At 48.4% G+C, this 15,703-nt stretch overlaps 1 protein-coding gene across 1 annotated transcript in view; it reads right to left on the bottom strand.

The window, feature by feature from the left end:
* The window catches only part of BAZ1B (bromodomain adjacent to zinc finger domain 1B), a 49,856-nt gene extending 35,142 nt beyond the window's left edge, over positions 1-14,714 (bottom strand). Inside the window, exons 1-6 of the mRNA XM_071765372.1 lie at positions 14,434-14,714; positions 8,320-8,436; positions 6,183-6,327; positions 4,848-5,046; positions 1,055-1,176; positions 25-222 (exon numbers count right to left, since the gene is read on the bottom strand). Of these exons, the coding sequence (XP_071621473.1) occupies positions 25-222; positions 1,055-1,176; positions 4,848-5,046; positions 6,183-6,327; positions 8,320-8,436; positions 14,434-14,546 (894 nt within the window). The 5' untranslated portion in view covers positions 14,547-14,714. The remainder of the gene's footprint in view (positions 1-24; positions 223-1,054; positions 1,177-4,847; positions 5,047-6,182; positions 6,328-8,319; positions 8,437-14,433) is intronic.
* Between the last annotated feature and the right edge of the window lie 989 nt (positions 14,715-15,703).

The raw sequence follows: 15,703 nt of genomic DNA, 5'->3' as shown, positions 1-15,703 counted from the left end.
GGGGGACCTTTAAGAAGTTCATACCTTGTGTGGGTCAAGCAAGAAGTCACTAAATTTACTGGGCAGAGAGTATTTCTTCACTAGCTGGTCCTCCACCACCCAGGGGGCATTCTCACAGGTGCCAGCCCGCAGCGCGTTGTGCCGGATGAAGTACCTGAGGATCTCCTTGTTGGGAGGACGCTCCGTGCGCACCAAGCTCTCTGCTGGCACATTGCTGATGATCTGGGAGATAACAAACACCAGACTGGTAACATTTCACTTCTAACCACCTTAGAAATACACATGATGCAGCTAAAAGACTTACTGCTTCCCATCCTCAAACTCTTCGCTCTTCCCAAGACTCAAAACAGACCCAAACGCAAGAAAACTCAGATCCCAGAACTGAGATGCACAACAGAGTGGCAGGAGATTTCACTTAGCCAAAAAAGCATTAACATCTTGTCTTACAGGGCAGATTTCTTGCCAAAGCCCACTGCTTTATCTCTGACCTACCTCTGGCTTGTGCTTGCAACTAACCTAAAAGCTGTTACATAAGGATGTTTGTTTCGCTTCGATCGTTCCTCCCTGAGACCAGAGGAGTAACTCTGTGGGTTGTGCTCACTGAATTGAGGTCAGCACTGCCACTCCTGCCAAATTAGCAGGAAGTGACAAAAAGCATGCAGCAGTGCTGCAGCTAGACAGAGCTCCCTGAAGCACAGCCACCTACATCCCTCAGAGCAGCTCAGTCAGAACAAGAGCAGCACCTGCTGCTGGTGATTTAACTTGTCTATCTCTGACCCACGTTTCAGTAACTGTCTGGAGATCAGCCTGGTAATAGCAACCACTCTAAAGCCACTGTAGCACTCTGACTCAGTGTGCAGTACCAGGGAGCTGTCAGGTGTCTCTAGGCACAAAACCAGGTTTAGAAACAGCCAGGCTAATCACGGGCAACTCCAGCCATCCTGCTTCCAACTCCAGCAGAAAGCACTACACTGTGCTGCATCACCAGTACTGATTACTTCATTGAATTGGCATATTTATGTTGTGATAGAAAGGATTCAAGTGGACAACTCACCTTATCTTCATTTTTCAGTTTGACATCGTATTTGTGTGGCAGGAATTTAGGTGGAACCCATTTCCTTTCTTCCTTCTTCAAGGAAGTGGGAAGCTTCCGAGGAGACCTCCGTGCTCGGTCACCTGGCAAAGGAAAGGGACACCAAGTGTGAGCATCTGAGTGCAGAAAAGTAAGGTTACAGAATCCAAGCCATGGCTGGACTGGGCCCTCCCTTGCTATCTATACAGTGTTTGGCTAAACTAGAACATCAGGAAAAATCCTGTTCTGGGGTTTTAGACAGATCCTGAAGATACAGGCTGGGAAAGGAGTCCCTGAACAGCTCTGAAGTAGGAGGTAACACCCATCTCTTTGCAGTACTGAAACCCATCTCTCTCCAGAGGGGAAGCTGCAATCACCTATGCTAAGGGAGAAAATGCCTATAAAATTCATAAATGGGAGACAGGTTTTGTAACCCAACCAGTGACCTGCACATGGAGCTCCTGCTGAGAACCCTGTCTCTGCTATAATTCTACTGCACAAATTACTGGTTCTAAATTAGAGTAACTTTTAAAATCATTTAACTTTGGTGGCCATTATGCATTTAGAGTGATGAGCTCCATGTGTAAAGGCTTCCTGAACTGGAGACTTTAAACACACTTATACAACCAGTATTTTTATTCTGAAGAGAGATGTAACTGCAAGAGTACAAAGGCATCACATCTTGCCAGCTGGGGTTGAGTCTATTATTCCTATATTCAGGTTGCAAATGTTAATCATTTAAGAGAAAAATCCAAGCTTACTGAAGAAAGCAATCCCCAGATGTTTTTACATTTGTGGCTATGACTCAAAGAAAACACTAAAGCAAGCATGATAGATGAGAAGAATCATCTAAGCATGTCTAGCACCTACTTGTATTCTGCATATGTCAGACTTTAAAATATCTAACCAGTGTCATACTGCAAACCCTACAGAATTTAGCTCCAATTTACATGGTATAAAAACCCAAGCTCTCTCTCCCATCACCTTCCAAAATCAGACACCTTGGCTAGGGAGCAGATCACAGATACCATGGGCTCACTGTACATCCACAGAGATGTGCAGCTACTTCCTACATCAGTGCCACATTCCAAACAAGGCACTGCAGAATCCCAGCATCACACATTATGCAGATTTTCTTCAAAGTAAAACCCCCTAAATTTTGTAACAGTGACAGTAGGTGTGAAAGGAGACTAATCCTCTCATCTCGAGTCAGGCTGAGATTAACTTCTGTCTCCTTTGGTTCCACATTTGTATTAAAAAATCTTGGTAAGCTGACAGGTGTTGAGCTATGTTTTTCTGCTTAACAGCACAATGGAAGTTTCATACAAGACACTTCAAGCCCTATAAATGATTTGATTTCAAAGATGTTCCTCAATGCCTTTTAAACAGCTGAATGTTATCTTTGCTGGATGTGCGTACTTATAGCAAGTTCATATAAAAAAAAAAATAGCAATGTGCTGCTTAGTCCTGGCTCTGACTTTGAAGGCCTCAGTAACACTGCTGCCTCTGCACAGGCCTGGGAGTGACTGCTCCTCCTGTGATTTACTTTCTAGATTCTAGAAATAAGGATGAAACTCTGAACTCCATCAAACAGCACCAGGATAGCAGGGATGGGGAAGAATAAATCACTATGTGTTCCTTTGCAAAGTTCTACCAAAAGCATACTTCATTTGTTGTTGCATTATACTATAATAAAACTTACATTGACTACACTGCTGGAACCTCATAAAGCATCCACATGCTGTTGTCTCCTTCTAGTCACCATTTATCTGGGTTTTCTGAAGCAGTATTAGTTCCAAGTACAGCTCCAGCTGCAGAACCTGCCTTCATTACTTCATCATCCATTCTCAGGACAAACTAGCCCTTCCTTTCACTTCTGTAGGGTTTCCAGAGCTCACTCTCTAAGCAACTAAAAATACAAAGCCACTTCAGACTGCACATTTGATACAACAAAGCTGGTATATAAAGCTTTAATTTTAGCTTCTGAAGCACAGCAGACTCCTACCAGAGCGACTGAAGTTCTCTCTCTCTCTCTGCCTATTCCACCCCACACAGACGCAAAAAAACCCCAAATCGTTAAGTTTGACAGATTAGTGAAAATGCTAAGGTTTGCTCTGCCCCCTGGTGTCACCGCAGGAAGGTGCAGCTCTGACTGCTCCCTCCTGCACCCTGACCTCAGCCCTGGAACCTCTGCTCAAGTGTCCAAATTATTAGAAAAGAAATGTCCAGGTGGCTCAGCACCTCCAGGCAGGGCACACAACCCAAGGCTGGATGTCAGCACCTCTTCACCACTCGTGTAGCAGGATGTGTCCCTGCAGCAATTTATCTGAATGGCCTCTGGAACACAGGTTCAGCAAGCAGCTTCTGAGGAGCCTGTGCTCTGTTGTAACTGAGAATATGAAGCATTAGCAATAAAATGTCCTTACTGCTCTGACTGAGCAGGTTAGGACTCTGCTGGCATCTCTGACTTGGAAATGTTGAGGTTCACCTTTTACAGAAAGGGCTGGAGGGTCCCACTTGACACTGAAACCTCAGCTGAGCCAGAGGCTGGAAGGGAGCAGGATCCCCAATTCCTGCACATCTGCACACAGCTGGCTGCAGCACTGCACCATCCACTGGGGTACAGCACACTTGAGTCAACACCCAAGACCCAAAATGCTTGCAAATCTGGCAAATTTACATTTTTAAAGTATAAGGGATTTCCCATGCCTTTTGCAAGTCTATAATGAAAAATAAAGGAAAAAAAGCATGAATTATTCCCTCTGCAAGCACTATCACTGTCTGAAAGGATTAGTGTGAGGCCAGGTTGTTTCTGCCACACTTTTTTTCCATTCTTAGTGGCAATAAAATCAAAACAGTTTATTCTTTTTCCAGTACCAATCAGTAACAGTTTGACAATTATTAAGCATGGAACTAGAGCTTGGTAGAACTTGTTTTCCACTCCTGAGTTCACTATTAGCTTTCAGGGCTGTATTCTGACTTTCTGCTTCTCCATACTAGAGAAGGCTATCTGCACCTTCCCTAGATGTTGTAGGGGAAATTTACAAACAAACTGTTTACTACATTTATGTATCTTTAAAATTAAGATATCCAGATTATAGCTATGCTGTAGGGTTGGGGCTTTTTTAAAAAACTTTTTGAAATATCTTCTAAAGAATTTTATAATTCCAATTTTAGGCAGTTACACAAAATGCAAAACTTTTTTTTTTTTTTGCCCCTCTTTCACCAGTACTTTCTCAGAGTAAAGAAAAGCCTTGGACACACACTGTTTAGTTCTGTAGCAACAAGTATCAGATATGAAAGAGAGGAATAATGTTTCAAAGTGTGATTTTGAAATAAAGAATTTAATATGCTTTTTTGTGCACGAGTTTTGTCTCTGCATCTGAAAACAGAAAGGGATAAACCAAAAATATAAAAAACACCCTTATTTTTTATGTCAGCTGGGGACATAAAAGAGAACTAGAGCTTGCCTCTGACTGCAGAACAGGCACTAGAAATACAATCACAGCAGAACTTTGATTCTGCAATAAACCTTTGCTGTTCCTTCCTCCTTTTTTTTTTTTAATACACTTGTTATATTTCCAAAGCTTATACACTTCCTACATAGCTTTCAGTATCCCTCCCCAGAATGGCAGCACACTTTTTTCTTTACGAGCTGAAAGCAAAGAGCACTGATGCCAACAAAGCCACACCACCACCACCCAGCCAGGCCCTCTGTCACGTTCAAACATCACAGCCCAGGCCAGGAACACCTGGGTGCTGTCTCACTACTTACTCATACTCTCCCTCCTGTTATCATCCTCCTTCAGGGTGCCTTCCTTCTGGTTGTCCTGGGCTGCCTGGTTGGAGTTCTCTTTGTCACTGGATGGGGAGTCACAGGCCCCATCAGATTTCTTTTCTGAGGCCTCTTCATCACCTTTCTCCAGGGGATGTATTTTCACAACCTTCACAGGCAACATTTTCTCTTTACCAACCTGCATGGAAATATTGATGAAAACTGAACCTGAGCAAGACATTCCAGAATGCCACTGCTCAGCCTGGAGGAGGATATGAGGTGACCTTAGAGCACCTTCCAGTGCCTGAAGGGGCTCCAGGAAAGCTGGGGAGGGACTGGGGACAAGGGCCTGGAGGGATGGGATGAGGGGGAAGGGCTTTAAACTGGAAAACAGGAGATTGAGATGAGAGATTAGGAAGAAATTCTTTGTTGTGAGGGTGCTGAGCCCCTGTCCCAGGTTTCCCAGAGAAGCTGTGGCTGCCCCATCCCTGGCAGTGTCTCAGCCCAGGTTGGATGGGGCTTGGAGCACCCTGGGCTGGGGGAGGGGTCCCTGACCATGGCAGGGGTGGCACTGGATGATGTTTGAAGGTTCCTTACAACACAAACAATTCTATGATTCTAAAAGAAAAAAGCAAGAACACCTACAAACCATAGTTTAGCAGAACATTTAATTGACAGAACTGAGAGATACTCATGAACTCTCTCATGGAAGAACTTCAGAATTTCTTTCTACTACTCCTACCTGGAAGTTCTGCACAGAAGAGAGAAGTGCCAACTCACAAGTTTTTCCAGTGTTTAATAATTCTGCTTTCTCAGTGCAAGAAAAGGCTGGGTGGACAAGGAGCACACAGCCCCAATTGACAGAGTACTCCCTAAACAGATTTTCCCATCTTTCCCAGTTTTGCAGGGAGTTTTCTGATCATTAGAGATTTGTAAGCAGCTGATTTTAAGCTACACTGGTTTAAGACTACTCCTTCTGCAAACATACCAAGTGAAAACATTATGTCAGATTATACTTTTTAACTCCTTTCATTTAGTATAGGTATTTATATATATTTAAATATGTACCCAGACCATTATTTAAGCAGTATGACAAATGTATGTCTGTTTCCCCAGGCACACACATGGATCAGCCATTTTTCTCTTGCCATCAGTGTTTATGGAACCATTTTGGATTGAAAAGTAGGAGCAATCACTGGGGTTCTGCAGTAAGAAATTCTCACCAACTTTCTGAAAATGTAAGTGCCTAACATGTTCTTCCCATACCCTGCCCTTCAGACATCCAAAATTGTTTCTGTGCAGAAGCATGAGATAAAATGGAAAACAGCTCCTTACCTCAAAGTCACACTCTTCTCCCACTGCAAATTTGGTCATGATCTCCAGCCAAGCTGCATCCACCAGCTTTTCCAAAGATACAGTGTTGTGGTGGACTATTTCCAGCACCAGTTTCTCATACCAGATGGGAAACTCCTCCTTCAAGCTGAGCAAGCACAGAAGTTTTAGTTAGTCAGGGAATAAAAGCCAAATGCAAAGTAATCTCCCATTTTGAAATCCCTGGATCCTCAACAGCCCAGACAATGACTGAGGCAGATGCCACATTAACATGCAAAGACCCCCCCAAGCTTTCTGGTGCCCTCCCCCCAGCATGGTCCCCACCCCACAAAGTGTTAATGGGTTTGACAACACAAATCCTCCTCTTCCTTCCCAGAGGAAGCATTCTGGGAGAGCAGCACTGAGGGCAAACCCTTTCTTGCTGGTTATTCCTACCTCTCCATTAGATGCTAAACATGCACCAAGACCATGTCATAATTGTGGGGCTTCTCTCTTTAAAATTTTTGCTCCCAACAGTAACAGGATGCTGACAACGATTTAGAATTTCTTTCTTCCTCAACAGACTGCTAACACAGTAAAGGAGACAGACACAATCAAATTATCTTTTCCAGAGAAAAATATTTTGGGTGTTTCACCATGACACCATCTTCAAACTTCTCCATTCAAAGAATGAAAAGAGCTGTTAAAAAATTACTTGACCAATTTCCTGTCTAAAAGATCAGCTCCCTTAGCTGATAGGAGTAAGAAAAATACTACATGAAGCTTTCTGGCCAAAAGTAAATTACTGTAAGGAGGAACAAAATACTCCATGTTTCCAGAACTCCTCCAGCTTCTCAGGCTCAGAAATCCACTGCTGACAATTCTCAGCTCCATTTGCTGTTCCACAACCACCATGAAAAAAATTCTCTCTTTAGCAAACTGCCTAAATGAACTTTTTAAATATAGACTGGTGTCAGGTATTACAGCAGCCTGCTGACTGCCTGGGAAGCTTCTAATCCTGTTTCAAAGAGACAAGACCAAAATCTGGGTTCACAGAGCCTTTTTTCCCCACATTTAAAGAGAGGGCAGCTAAATTTGTTATTGAGAAATCCTCTAATTATAATTCATTTACATTTGTTAACGTTGTGAGAAGTGGCCAACCAATTCCACATTGTTAACCAGAAGTAATCCACACCAGACCAGTGCTGAGTCAGGACTGGGTGTTCACAGAGCTGGGTCTCTACCCTGCTCTCAAAAAACACCAAGGAGGAAAGACTGAAGACTGTAAGAATTCAGTCCTGATAGAAATTAGAACTGTTGCTAAGACTTTTCTCTTTTTTGTTTCCTTTAAGGAGGTGATTAACCTCAAATAATGGGAATTTTTTCCTTAGCAGTACCACTGACAATTTCCCCAGTTTAAATCCAGGGAGGAAAAAGCCACAGAAGTCCAAGTTCACAGACCAGAGAAACGTGGCACTTGTTTGGCATAATTCCTACAAGCTGGTAATCACAAAGTAAGTTCTCTATGTTGGTTGAGCCAGGGATTTGCACCTTTACAGACACTTCACTTCTATGGCAAGTCAGGCTGGATCCCAGCAAAGGGTTCAGGGCCTGACCTGGGTGCACAGGGGAGGTTGGGGACATGAGAGGAACACAGTAGTGCCCTGAACAGAGGTCTGGTTTCCCTTTGTTCTTTACTGTTTCATGTAGAGATCCTTAAAATCTCACTCCAAAATACTGTTTTTCTTAGTACAACACCTGACTCCAGTGCAGATCTGGAAAAAAATAATTACAGCTGTGGATTTGGTTGATGTGAAACACTTGAATAGCCTCTTTTTACAGTATTTTTATATATTAGCCTATACACAATTTATTTTTTTCCCTTTGAGAAATTCCCATGACTCAAGGGACTTTAAAATATGCCAAGTACTGTGTGCTGAACTATTTTAGTTCAAGCAATACCAAGACACAGCATAAATAAGTACACTGCTGCAAGTGATAGCTTCAAATTTGCTGAATTTGCTTTCAGCTCCAGAATCCCCAGATGTGCTCACAGCCAGAAAAAAGCTACTCACATCACCTCAGACCAGCAATCACACATCATTCCCATGTCCCAGTGCCTGTAGACAGACACACACTGATTTTTTTCCCTGGTACTTACAGCTCAGCAACTTCCTGCTCCTCCTCCCAAGCCTCCTTGTGTGTCAGCTGGCTGCTTCCTGTGCTTTTGCAGGTCCAGATCCTCTCACTGTACCTCTCCAAACGTGCTTCATACTCTCTGTTGAGCAGGCAGCTCAGGAAAACAGAATTTATGCAGTGGGAAGAATAAACACAGCAGCATGAGACAATCAACCCCATCCTACTGGAGTGCAGCAAGGCTGAGGATAGCTACAGAACAGTTTGACCCTGCCACGAGGGTGCTGGGTTAAATCCCAAAGGTTTTCAGCCCAGGATGCACTGGAGCACACTGAGCCACAGAAAGTGCCACAGGCCCCTCAGTGTGGCTGAGCTGGATGCTGGGGATGCACAGAGCTGAGTGTTCTGTGGCACTGCAAAGTTACTTTTCAGCTTTTCCAGTCTGATTCATTGGAAAACAGCACAAACAGTATGACAGGAACTTACAGGATATGTGACAGGGGCTGCTGCTGACTGCCTGACAACAACCACGGGTGGATACAAACTCCAGATGCAAATTACCAGTCCACACAGTATCCCCCAGTCTTTTGAGGAAAAAAACCCCAAACCTTTGGAAATGGAATCCCTAGGAAAGCCACTTCTGGTTTCCAACCAGAACAGCCTCCTGGGTTATCACAGCACCCTGACTTTCTCACCAGCTGCATCCCCACCCCAGGGCTGGGGTCAGTGGGCACACAGGCAGCAGCTCCCATCACCTGCAGCATTAGCTGGAACCTCTGTGCCTCTGCTCTACACACCCACCCCAGCAGCCATGAGCTGCCAGGGTAAAAACCCAGAACCTACTTCTGGTTTTCTATGGGTAGAGCATGCACAGGCACAACCCTCAGCACAGGCAGCACAGTGTAAATCCCAACCAGCCCACCCCGTGGCAGCTTCTGTTGCCATTTGCTTGCTGAAGGTAATTTAAGTGCAGAAACTCTAAGAGAGGCAAGAAAAGTTTCTTCCTCTCAGGCAGCAGACAGGCAGGCTGGGTGCCCAAAGCACACCTCTGACAGCCACAGCAGCACAATCCCAGTGTTCATCCTAGAGTCCCTGCAGGAAGGAGCAGATTGCTCCCACTCCAAGGCAGAGCCACAGCAGATCACCCATCACACCCTGCATCTGCTTTGTCTGCCAAGAAAACTGCAGTGCAAATATTTTTTTTTTTAAAGATTCCTGCTAGGAAGTCAAATTACAACTCAAAGCCAAATTTTCATGGACATGATTCACAGCCCCAATGTAAAGCACAACAAGGCAGAAGCTGCCCTGTGGATACACTGCAGCCCCAGCAACTCGAGCTATGGAAGGACAGAGCCACCCCCAGCAGAGGCTCCCACTGCCCAGGGCATTCCCATTCCCTCTGCCTGGAGCAGGTCTGAAACCCAAGGAGAAATCCTGCAGCTCCCCAGCTTGTGGAGCCTCCTGCTCTGCAGCAGATCTGACAACTCATCAGCCCAGTAAGTGCTGAGCTCCCTGGCAAATCCCTTCCCTTCCTCCAGGCTTCAAAGATGCTGAGGTTTCCACAGCAATCAGAGGTGCTCCTGGCAGGAAGAGCTTCCAGAGAACTCAGCTGCACAGCACCACTCACCAGACCAGGATGGTTTCAGCAATTTTCTGTAGTGATACTGAACTAGTGCAAAAAAACAAACAAAAAAACCCCCAAACCAACCAAACAAAAAAAAAAAAAAAACCAAAACCAAACCAAAACACAAAACAAAAAAACAAACCACAAACAAACAAAAAGAAAACAAAACAAAAAAAAAAAAAACCACCAAAACCTACATACAAAAAACCCTCAAGAAAACCAAAACAAATGCAGGAATCCTCCAAAAAGAAACCAGGAGACTCCTTATAGTTGACAGCAATGAACTGCTTTAGGAATGACTGAATTGCAACCAGAATACTTTTCCTTCCTATGCCTCCCCCACAAAAAGAAGAGCTAGAAGCAAATCCAGCCCTCACTGCAGACAGGAGCCTAAAGGTGTAACAGAGGTCCTGAGCCTGATTCACTGAGCACACCTGAACTCCCCTCAGCTTTTTTTCCTTCTGCAAGTCCATGCACACCACCCAGACACAAAAGCCCCAAGTGCTAAAGGGAAGGCACACACCTCAAGGGTTCAGGACACTGTCTAAGAAACTTTCTGTAGTCTCCCCATAAACAATTATTTTAGATATGGCTGAGAAAAAAATTACAGTCTATGGCCCTCCTACATTTCTTTGTTCTAAATCTATGAGGAGATTCCTTTCCTGCCAGCAAGGACAGTAAATAAATGCTGATCTCCAGTTAATAAAGATAGTTTGGGGTTTTTTTTTCCCCTAAAATAATTTCCCACACAGACAGGAAGATCCAAAAGATTTTCTTTTCCCTAGGAATTTTCCTTTCCTTCTACACACCTATGACTAAAAGCTTAATCCCACCATATCAGGACCCCCAATTTTCAGACCACCAAAAGCAGCAGACAGAGCAATTTCCTTGTTCCTCAGCTCTGCCTCTCAAATGCAACTCAATTCCACCTGCAGCTGGTCAGCTCATCATGACCCCAGTGCTTCAGACCCAGGCCCACAGTGCCCACCTTGCCTTTGTATTTGGCCACAGACTCCCAAGCCAGGTTCTGCCCTGAGGTCCTGGGCCAGCACAAAGCTAAACTGCAGGATGATGTTTTTGCAAACTTTATTACAGCTCAAACTTTCCACCACACGTTTGCTATTTGTCCTTTCCACTCAGACTGGAAACAAACCCAAGAAATTTCAGAGAGTTCAGCAGGTCTGATTCAGGACAAGTGAGGCCCACTCCTATGCCATAACCAGCCCATCCCACTCCATAGCTGGAGCTGCCATTGCCACAAACTCCACAAAAAATAATAAATACAAAACCCTGGACACCAGACACTTGTGACCATTTGCCAAAAAGCCACAAATAACACACATGATAAATTAAACAGATGACTGCCTACTGTGTAATAGTTAACACACCACATCTGTTTGCATCACACCAAGGACCACAGTGTTACAAAGGCAGAAAACAAAGTGACATTAAAAACAAGGGACCCTTTTAAAGAAAAATGTTTATTTTAAACAAGCTAACCACTGCACAAAATGACTATTAATGAGATAGAAAGTTTACTTCTTCCCAGGTTATCCATGGTCTCCCAGAAATGGGCATCAACTTCAAAATAACTTCAGTGTCCTAATTGTTTCCACTTGTGTTAGCTGAGCAAACCTTAGGAGGGCTGATACCTTCACAGGACACTACTTGTGACAAAAGTTTTCCTTCAACTGCAGAGTGTGCCACAACCCTGCTTTGGTCTCATGTCACAGGTGAAGATGTGAATGACAGCCCTGAACCTTCCTCCATGCCCACTGCAGCCCAACCACTCCATTCTCCGTGTTCCCTACAGCATGGAAACGTGGATCAGAGGCAGGCAGCAAGCTTTTATCTGGGAAAAAAGCAACGTGGCTTCCCCAGCTGGTACCCTGATGGCTGCAGAGTCCCTCCTCACCACTCCAGGTTGGTCAGGTCTCTCTCCAGCTGGCAGCTCTGCTTTCCAAGTGGCAGGGAGCAGAGCAGCACACACTGCAGCAGTCCCACGTGCTCAGCTCTCACCAGATGCCCTGCTCACCATGGAACAAATTTGGTGTTTGGGTGACATCAGATGCTGAGTACATGCACCACAGAGCCTTCCCTTTCCCCCCACACCCCCAGGGTGACAAAAACCAGACGGGACTGTGCCACACACAAAGCATTTGCCTGACATCTCACAGATCCCAGAGCAGATCCTACAGAGCTCCTGCAAGGATACACCCACCCCCACAGCATTAGGCAGCCACACTCCACCTCAGGCACCCAAAGCCCAGGGCTCTGCTGGGATGCAATGGGCTCGACACAGCATGGCTTCTCTTAAAAGGTTTTTGGGAGCTTTAGCAGCTAAAGGAACCCACATGAAGCTAGAAATAAACATCAGACCCAAATAAACACCCGAGTGCTGATGATCAGTGGTCCCCATCTGCCCACTGCTGCCAGCACTTCAGCACATGCCCATGGGGCAGACATCTCCACTCACATATGCAATGCTCTCATCTCCATTTTTTGTTAAACCCAATCTAACAGCTGCAAATCCTAACAAAAGCAAAAACCAAAACCCAACCAAACAAAAAACCCTCAAACAAACAATCAAACAAACAACCCCCCCCCCAGCAAAAACAAAATCAAAAAAGTCCTAGGAACTTCTAATGCCTTAAATACCTAATTCCTACTCATAATAATCTATATACCCTTCAGGGAAGAGACAATCAAGAATTTTTCAACGTTTATGCCAACCCTCAGCATGAGTGACACCAAGTGTTGCTCAGGGCAAAACCTCAGGTACCTCCTGACTCCCCCTGCTGCAGGCTGCTCCCGTCCTCCAAACCCATTCCTCTGCATGGCAGAACCCCTCTCAGGGTACACACCAAGAATACCACTCCAAGTCTTCCTTGGGTAATTTCTTCACTTCAACTGACTTGTGATTTTCTGTTCCACCTTTTGCCTGGCTTGTGTGAGACACAGTCCAAGCAGCAAGATACAAACCTCACATTATTTAGTTTCTCTTTTTAGCTTCATGACGTCTCTCTGCCAAGATGAGCTTTCTAGAACATGCTAGACTGCCCACCTCCCACAGCATCCCATGCAGTACTTTCTCCAGGAGAAGAGCATCCTTCTAAAACCTCAGTGCTTGCATTGGTTTCCTTTTTCCTTCTGACCCTGCAGCTGAAGCCATCCCCTCAGACAACCAGAAATGGTCCCCTCCTTTCCTTAATGTTAATGCCATTCAAATGCCTGCAGAAACATGTAGATAGAACATCTATCTACTGACAGCTCCACAAGGTTCATACCAAGACACTGATGCTCTCAGAAGGTGCCCCTGTGCCGTTCCTACAAGGCAGATAAACTTAAAGCCACAGCTTCTACAACAAAAGCAAAATTTGGGATTAAACTCTTTGCCTTTTTGATCACTGGTCGTTCTCATAAGCAGAAAGCATGGGTCTGTCCTGCCAGGTGCATGACAGAGCTACTTTCATTTTGTGCACACTGCAACAGCAGGTTTTTGAATTATAGACTGAAAGCTTTAACTGAAAACCCTACTAAAACCCGAGTACCTAAGGCTCAACGCAATCTCATTTTGGGGGCTAAATGCATTAACAACGCTTACCCACACTAAGCTATGCATTTCCTCTTCAAGAACTACCTGAGCCTTGCTGGGGACCTTTCCTGGCTTCTCCCCACCCCGCAGTAACCAGACACTGTTGGAGTTCTGGAGTCCCTTTGTCTGCCTGGCCGCCCAGGTACCTTCACTTCATTCATCCCTTCCCGCCTCGGTCCCACTCCTGCCCTCAGGCTCTGGGATTTCGGTCCTGACACCAGGAACCTCCCGGCGGGATGAGCTCCCGCTCCTGCCCCCTCAGCCCGGTCACCGCTCCCGCTTCTGACAGCCCCCTGCCCAGCCCCCGCCGCTCCACGGCCGCGTCACACGCCTCATCTTGGGGAATCACAACAATAAATAAATAAATAAACAAACAAACAAACGCTTTCCACGCAGGAGCAGCTCAGGAGCCACTCGCGTTCCGGCTGGAAGCCCTTGCCGTGCCACAGCCACCCCCGACCCACGGGACACAGCGCCCAAACCTGCACCGGAGGCCCCCGGGAGCTGCCCCCGGTTCAGTGCCCCCATCAAACCCTCTCTGCCGCTGCCCGCCGAGCGCAGGCGGCTCCCGGGACTCGGCACCCTTTGCCCGCTACTTTTTTTTCCTCACGGCTGCGCCGCCCCAAAGTCCTTCACCCCCCGGCTGGAACCGCGTCCGAACTCTGCGGAGGAACCCCCGCCCCCGGCGCAAGGCCGAGCCCGGAGCAGCGCGGGCCGGGCCCCCCTTCCGGGCCAGCACCGAACGGCTCCGCTTTGTTCCGCCCCGCCGCCCCCCGGGAGGGCCGGGACCGCCGCCGAAGCTGGTTCGGCGCCCGGCAGCGGCGGGGCCGCTCGGCCCCGGGAGCGGGTGACAGCGGCGCCGCCGGAGCTCCCCTCCCTGCCCCGTTCCCGTCCCCGTCCCCCTCAGGCCGAGCGGATACTCGCGGGTGCGGAAGGCCTCCTGCGTGTGGGGGATGACGAACCGCTCCCCCGGCTCCCCCGGCGGCAGCGGCTTGGCCAGCGGGAAGGGCTTGCGGCCCAGCAGCGGCGCCATGGCGGGAGGAGGCGAGGGCCCGGCCGGAGCCGGCGGATCCACACGGCGACCCCGGCAGCGGCGGGACCCGGGCGGGAGGATTGAAAAATGGCGGGAGATTCCCCTCCCCCCCCCGGGCGGGCGGCGGGCAGAGCCGCGCCGCGCGCACCCCAACCCGCGCCCGCCCCGCTGGGCCCGCCCCCCACGAGCGGCACCGCCGGCCTATTGGCCGCCTGCGGGAGCCGCCGCCTCCCGATTGGCTGCTCGCCACGCCGGTCACGCCGCCTCGCCCCGCCCGCCGGCGCCGCGAGCTGGCTGGCCCCGCGCGCGAGGTGAGAGGTCGCGTTATGTAAGCGGCAGCGAGAGCGGCGCCATTTTGTGTCCCCGCGCCCCGCCCCGCCCCCTCCCTGCGGCGGCCAATGGGCTCCAGCCCCGCCCCCCCCCTCCCCGCACATCCGGGTACCCGCGCTTTGTCCTCCGCGCACGGCTCGGGCCGCCCACTGCCCCCTCAGGGACCGGGGGCACGCGGGGCATTGTGGGGCGGTGGGGGTCTGACCGCGGGGTCTGACCTGGGGGTCCCTCTGCGGTTCTGTCCGCCGGGCCGGGCCGGCTCTGGGCTGGGTAAGGCGGGAGGCTGCGGTGCCGTTCGTGTAGCCGCGTTGTGTCAGCGGCCCGGACCCAGGCTCCGGCGCTGCGGGGAGCGGCGCGGGGCGGTTGGTGACCTGGCCGGGGCTGAGGCGGTGGCAGCGGAGCGGGAGGCCCGGGCACCCCCTGCGCCTGCGGTGGTGAAAGAATAAAAAACAAACTTAGTTTTGGTGTCCCTTTAAAATAAACCTGTCTGAACCAGCAGCATTTGCAGGGGTCAGAGGCGGCTGCTGGGGCACCGCCTGCCCGGAGCTGTCCCAGCAAAACCCCGCGGAGCTCCCTGAGCCCTCTGCCAGGGGCGGTACATGAGGGGAGCTCCGGGCCCTGGATCGCTGCTGCTCCGTGACAGCAATGGGTCTGCGGGGTACAGCCCTGCGGGGGCTGAGCGGGGAAACAGCTCCCCGGTTACCCTGCAGTGAGGTGCAGCCTGTGTGCAGCCCCAGGGGGTTCAGTCCAGTGTGAATGGAAAAGCACAACTGCGTGAAACATCGGCACAGGAGCTGCTGCTTCATCCTAAAGGCTCCAGGTAAAAC

This window comes from Heliangelus exortis, chromosome 21, assembly GCF_036169615.1.
Source record: "Heliangelus exortis chromosome 21, bHelExo1.hap1, whole genome shotgun sequence".
NCBI classification, from domain to species: domain Eukaryota; kingdom Metazoa; phylum Chordata; class Aves; order Apodiformes; family Trochilidae; genus Heliangelus; species Heliangelus exortis.
Note: the sequence above shows the minus strand (reverse complement) of the source record. Positions and strands in the feature narration are given on the sequence as shown.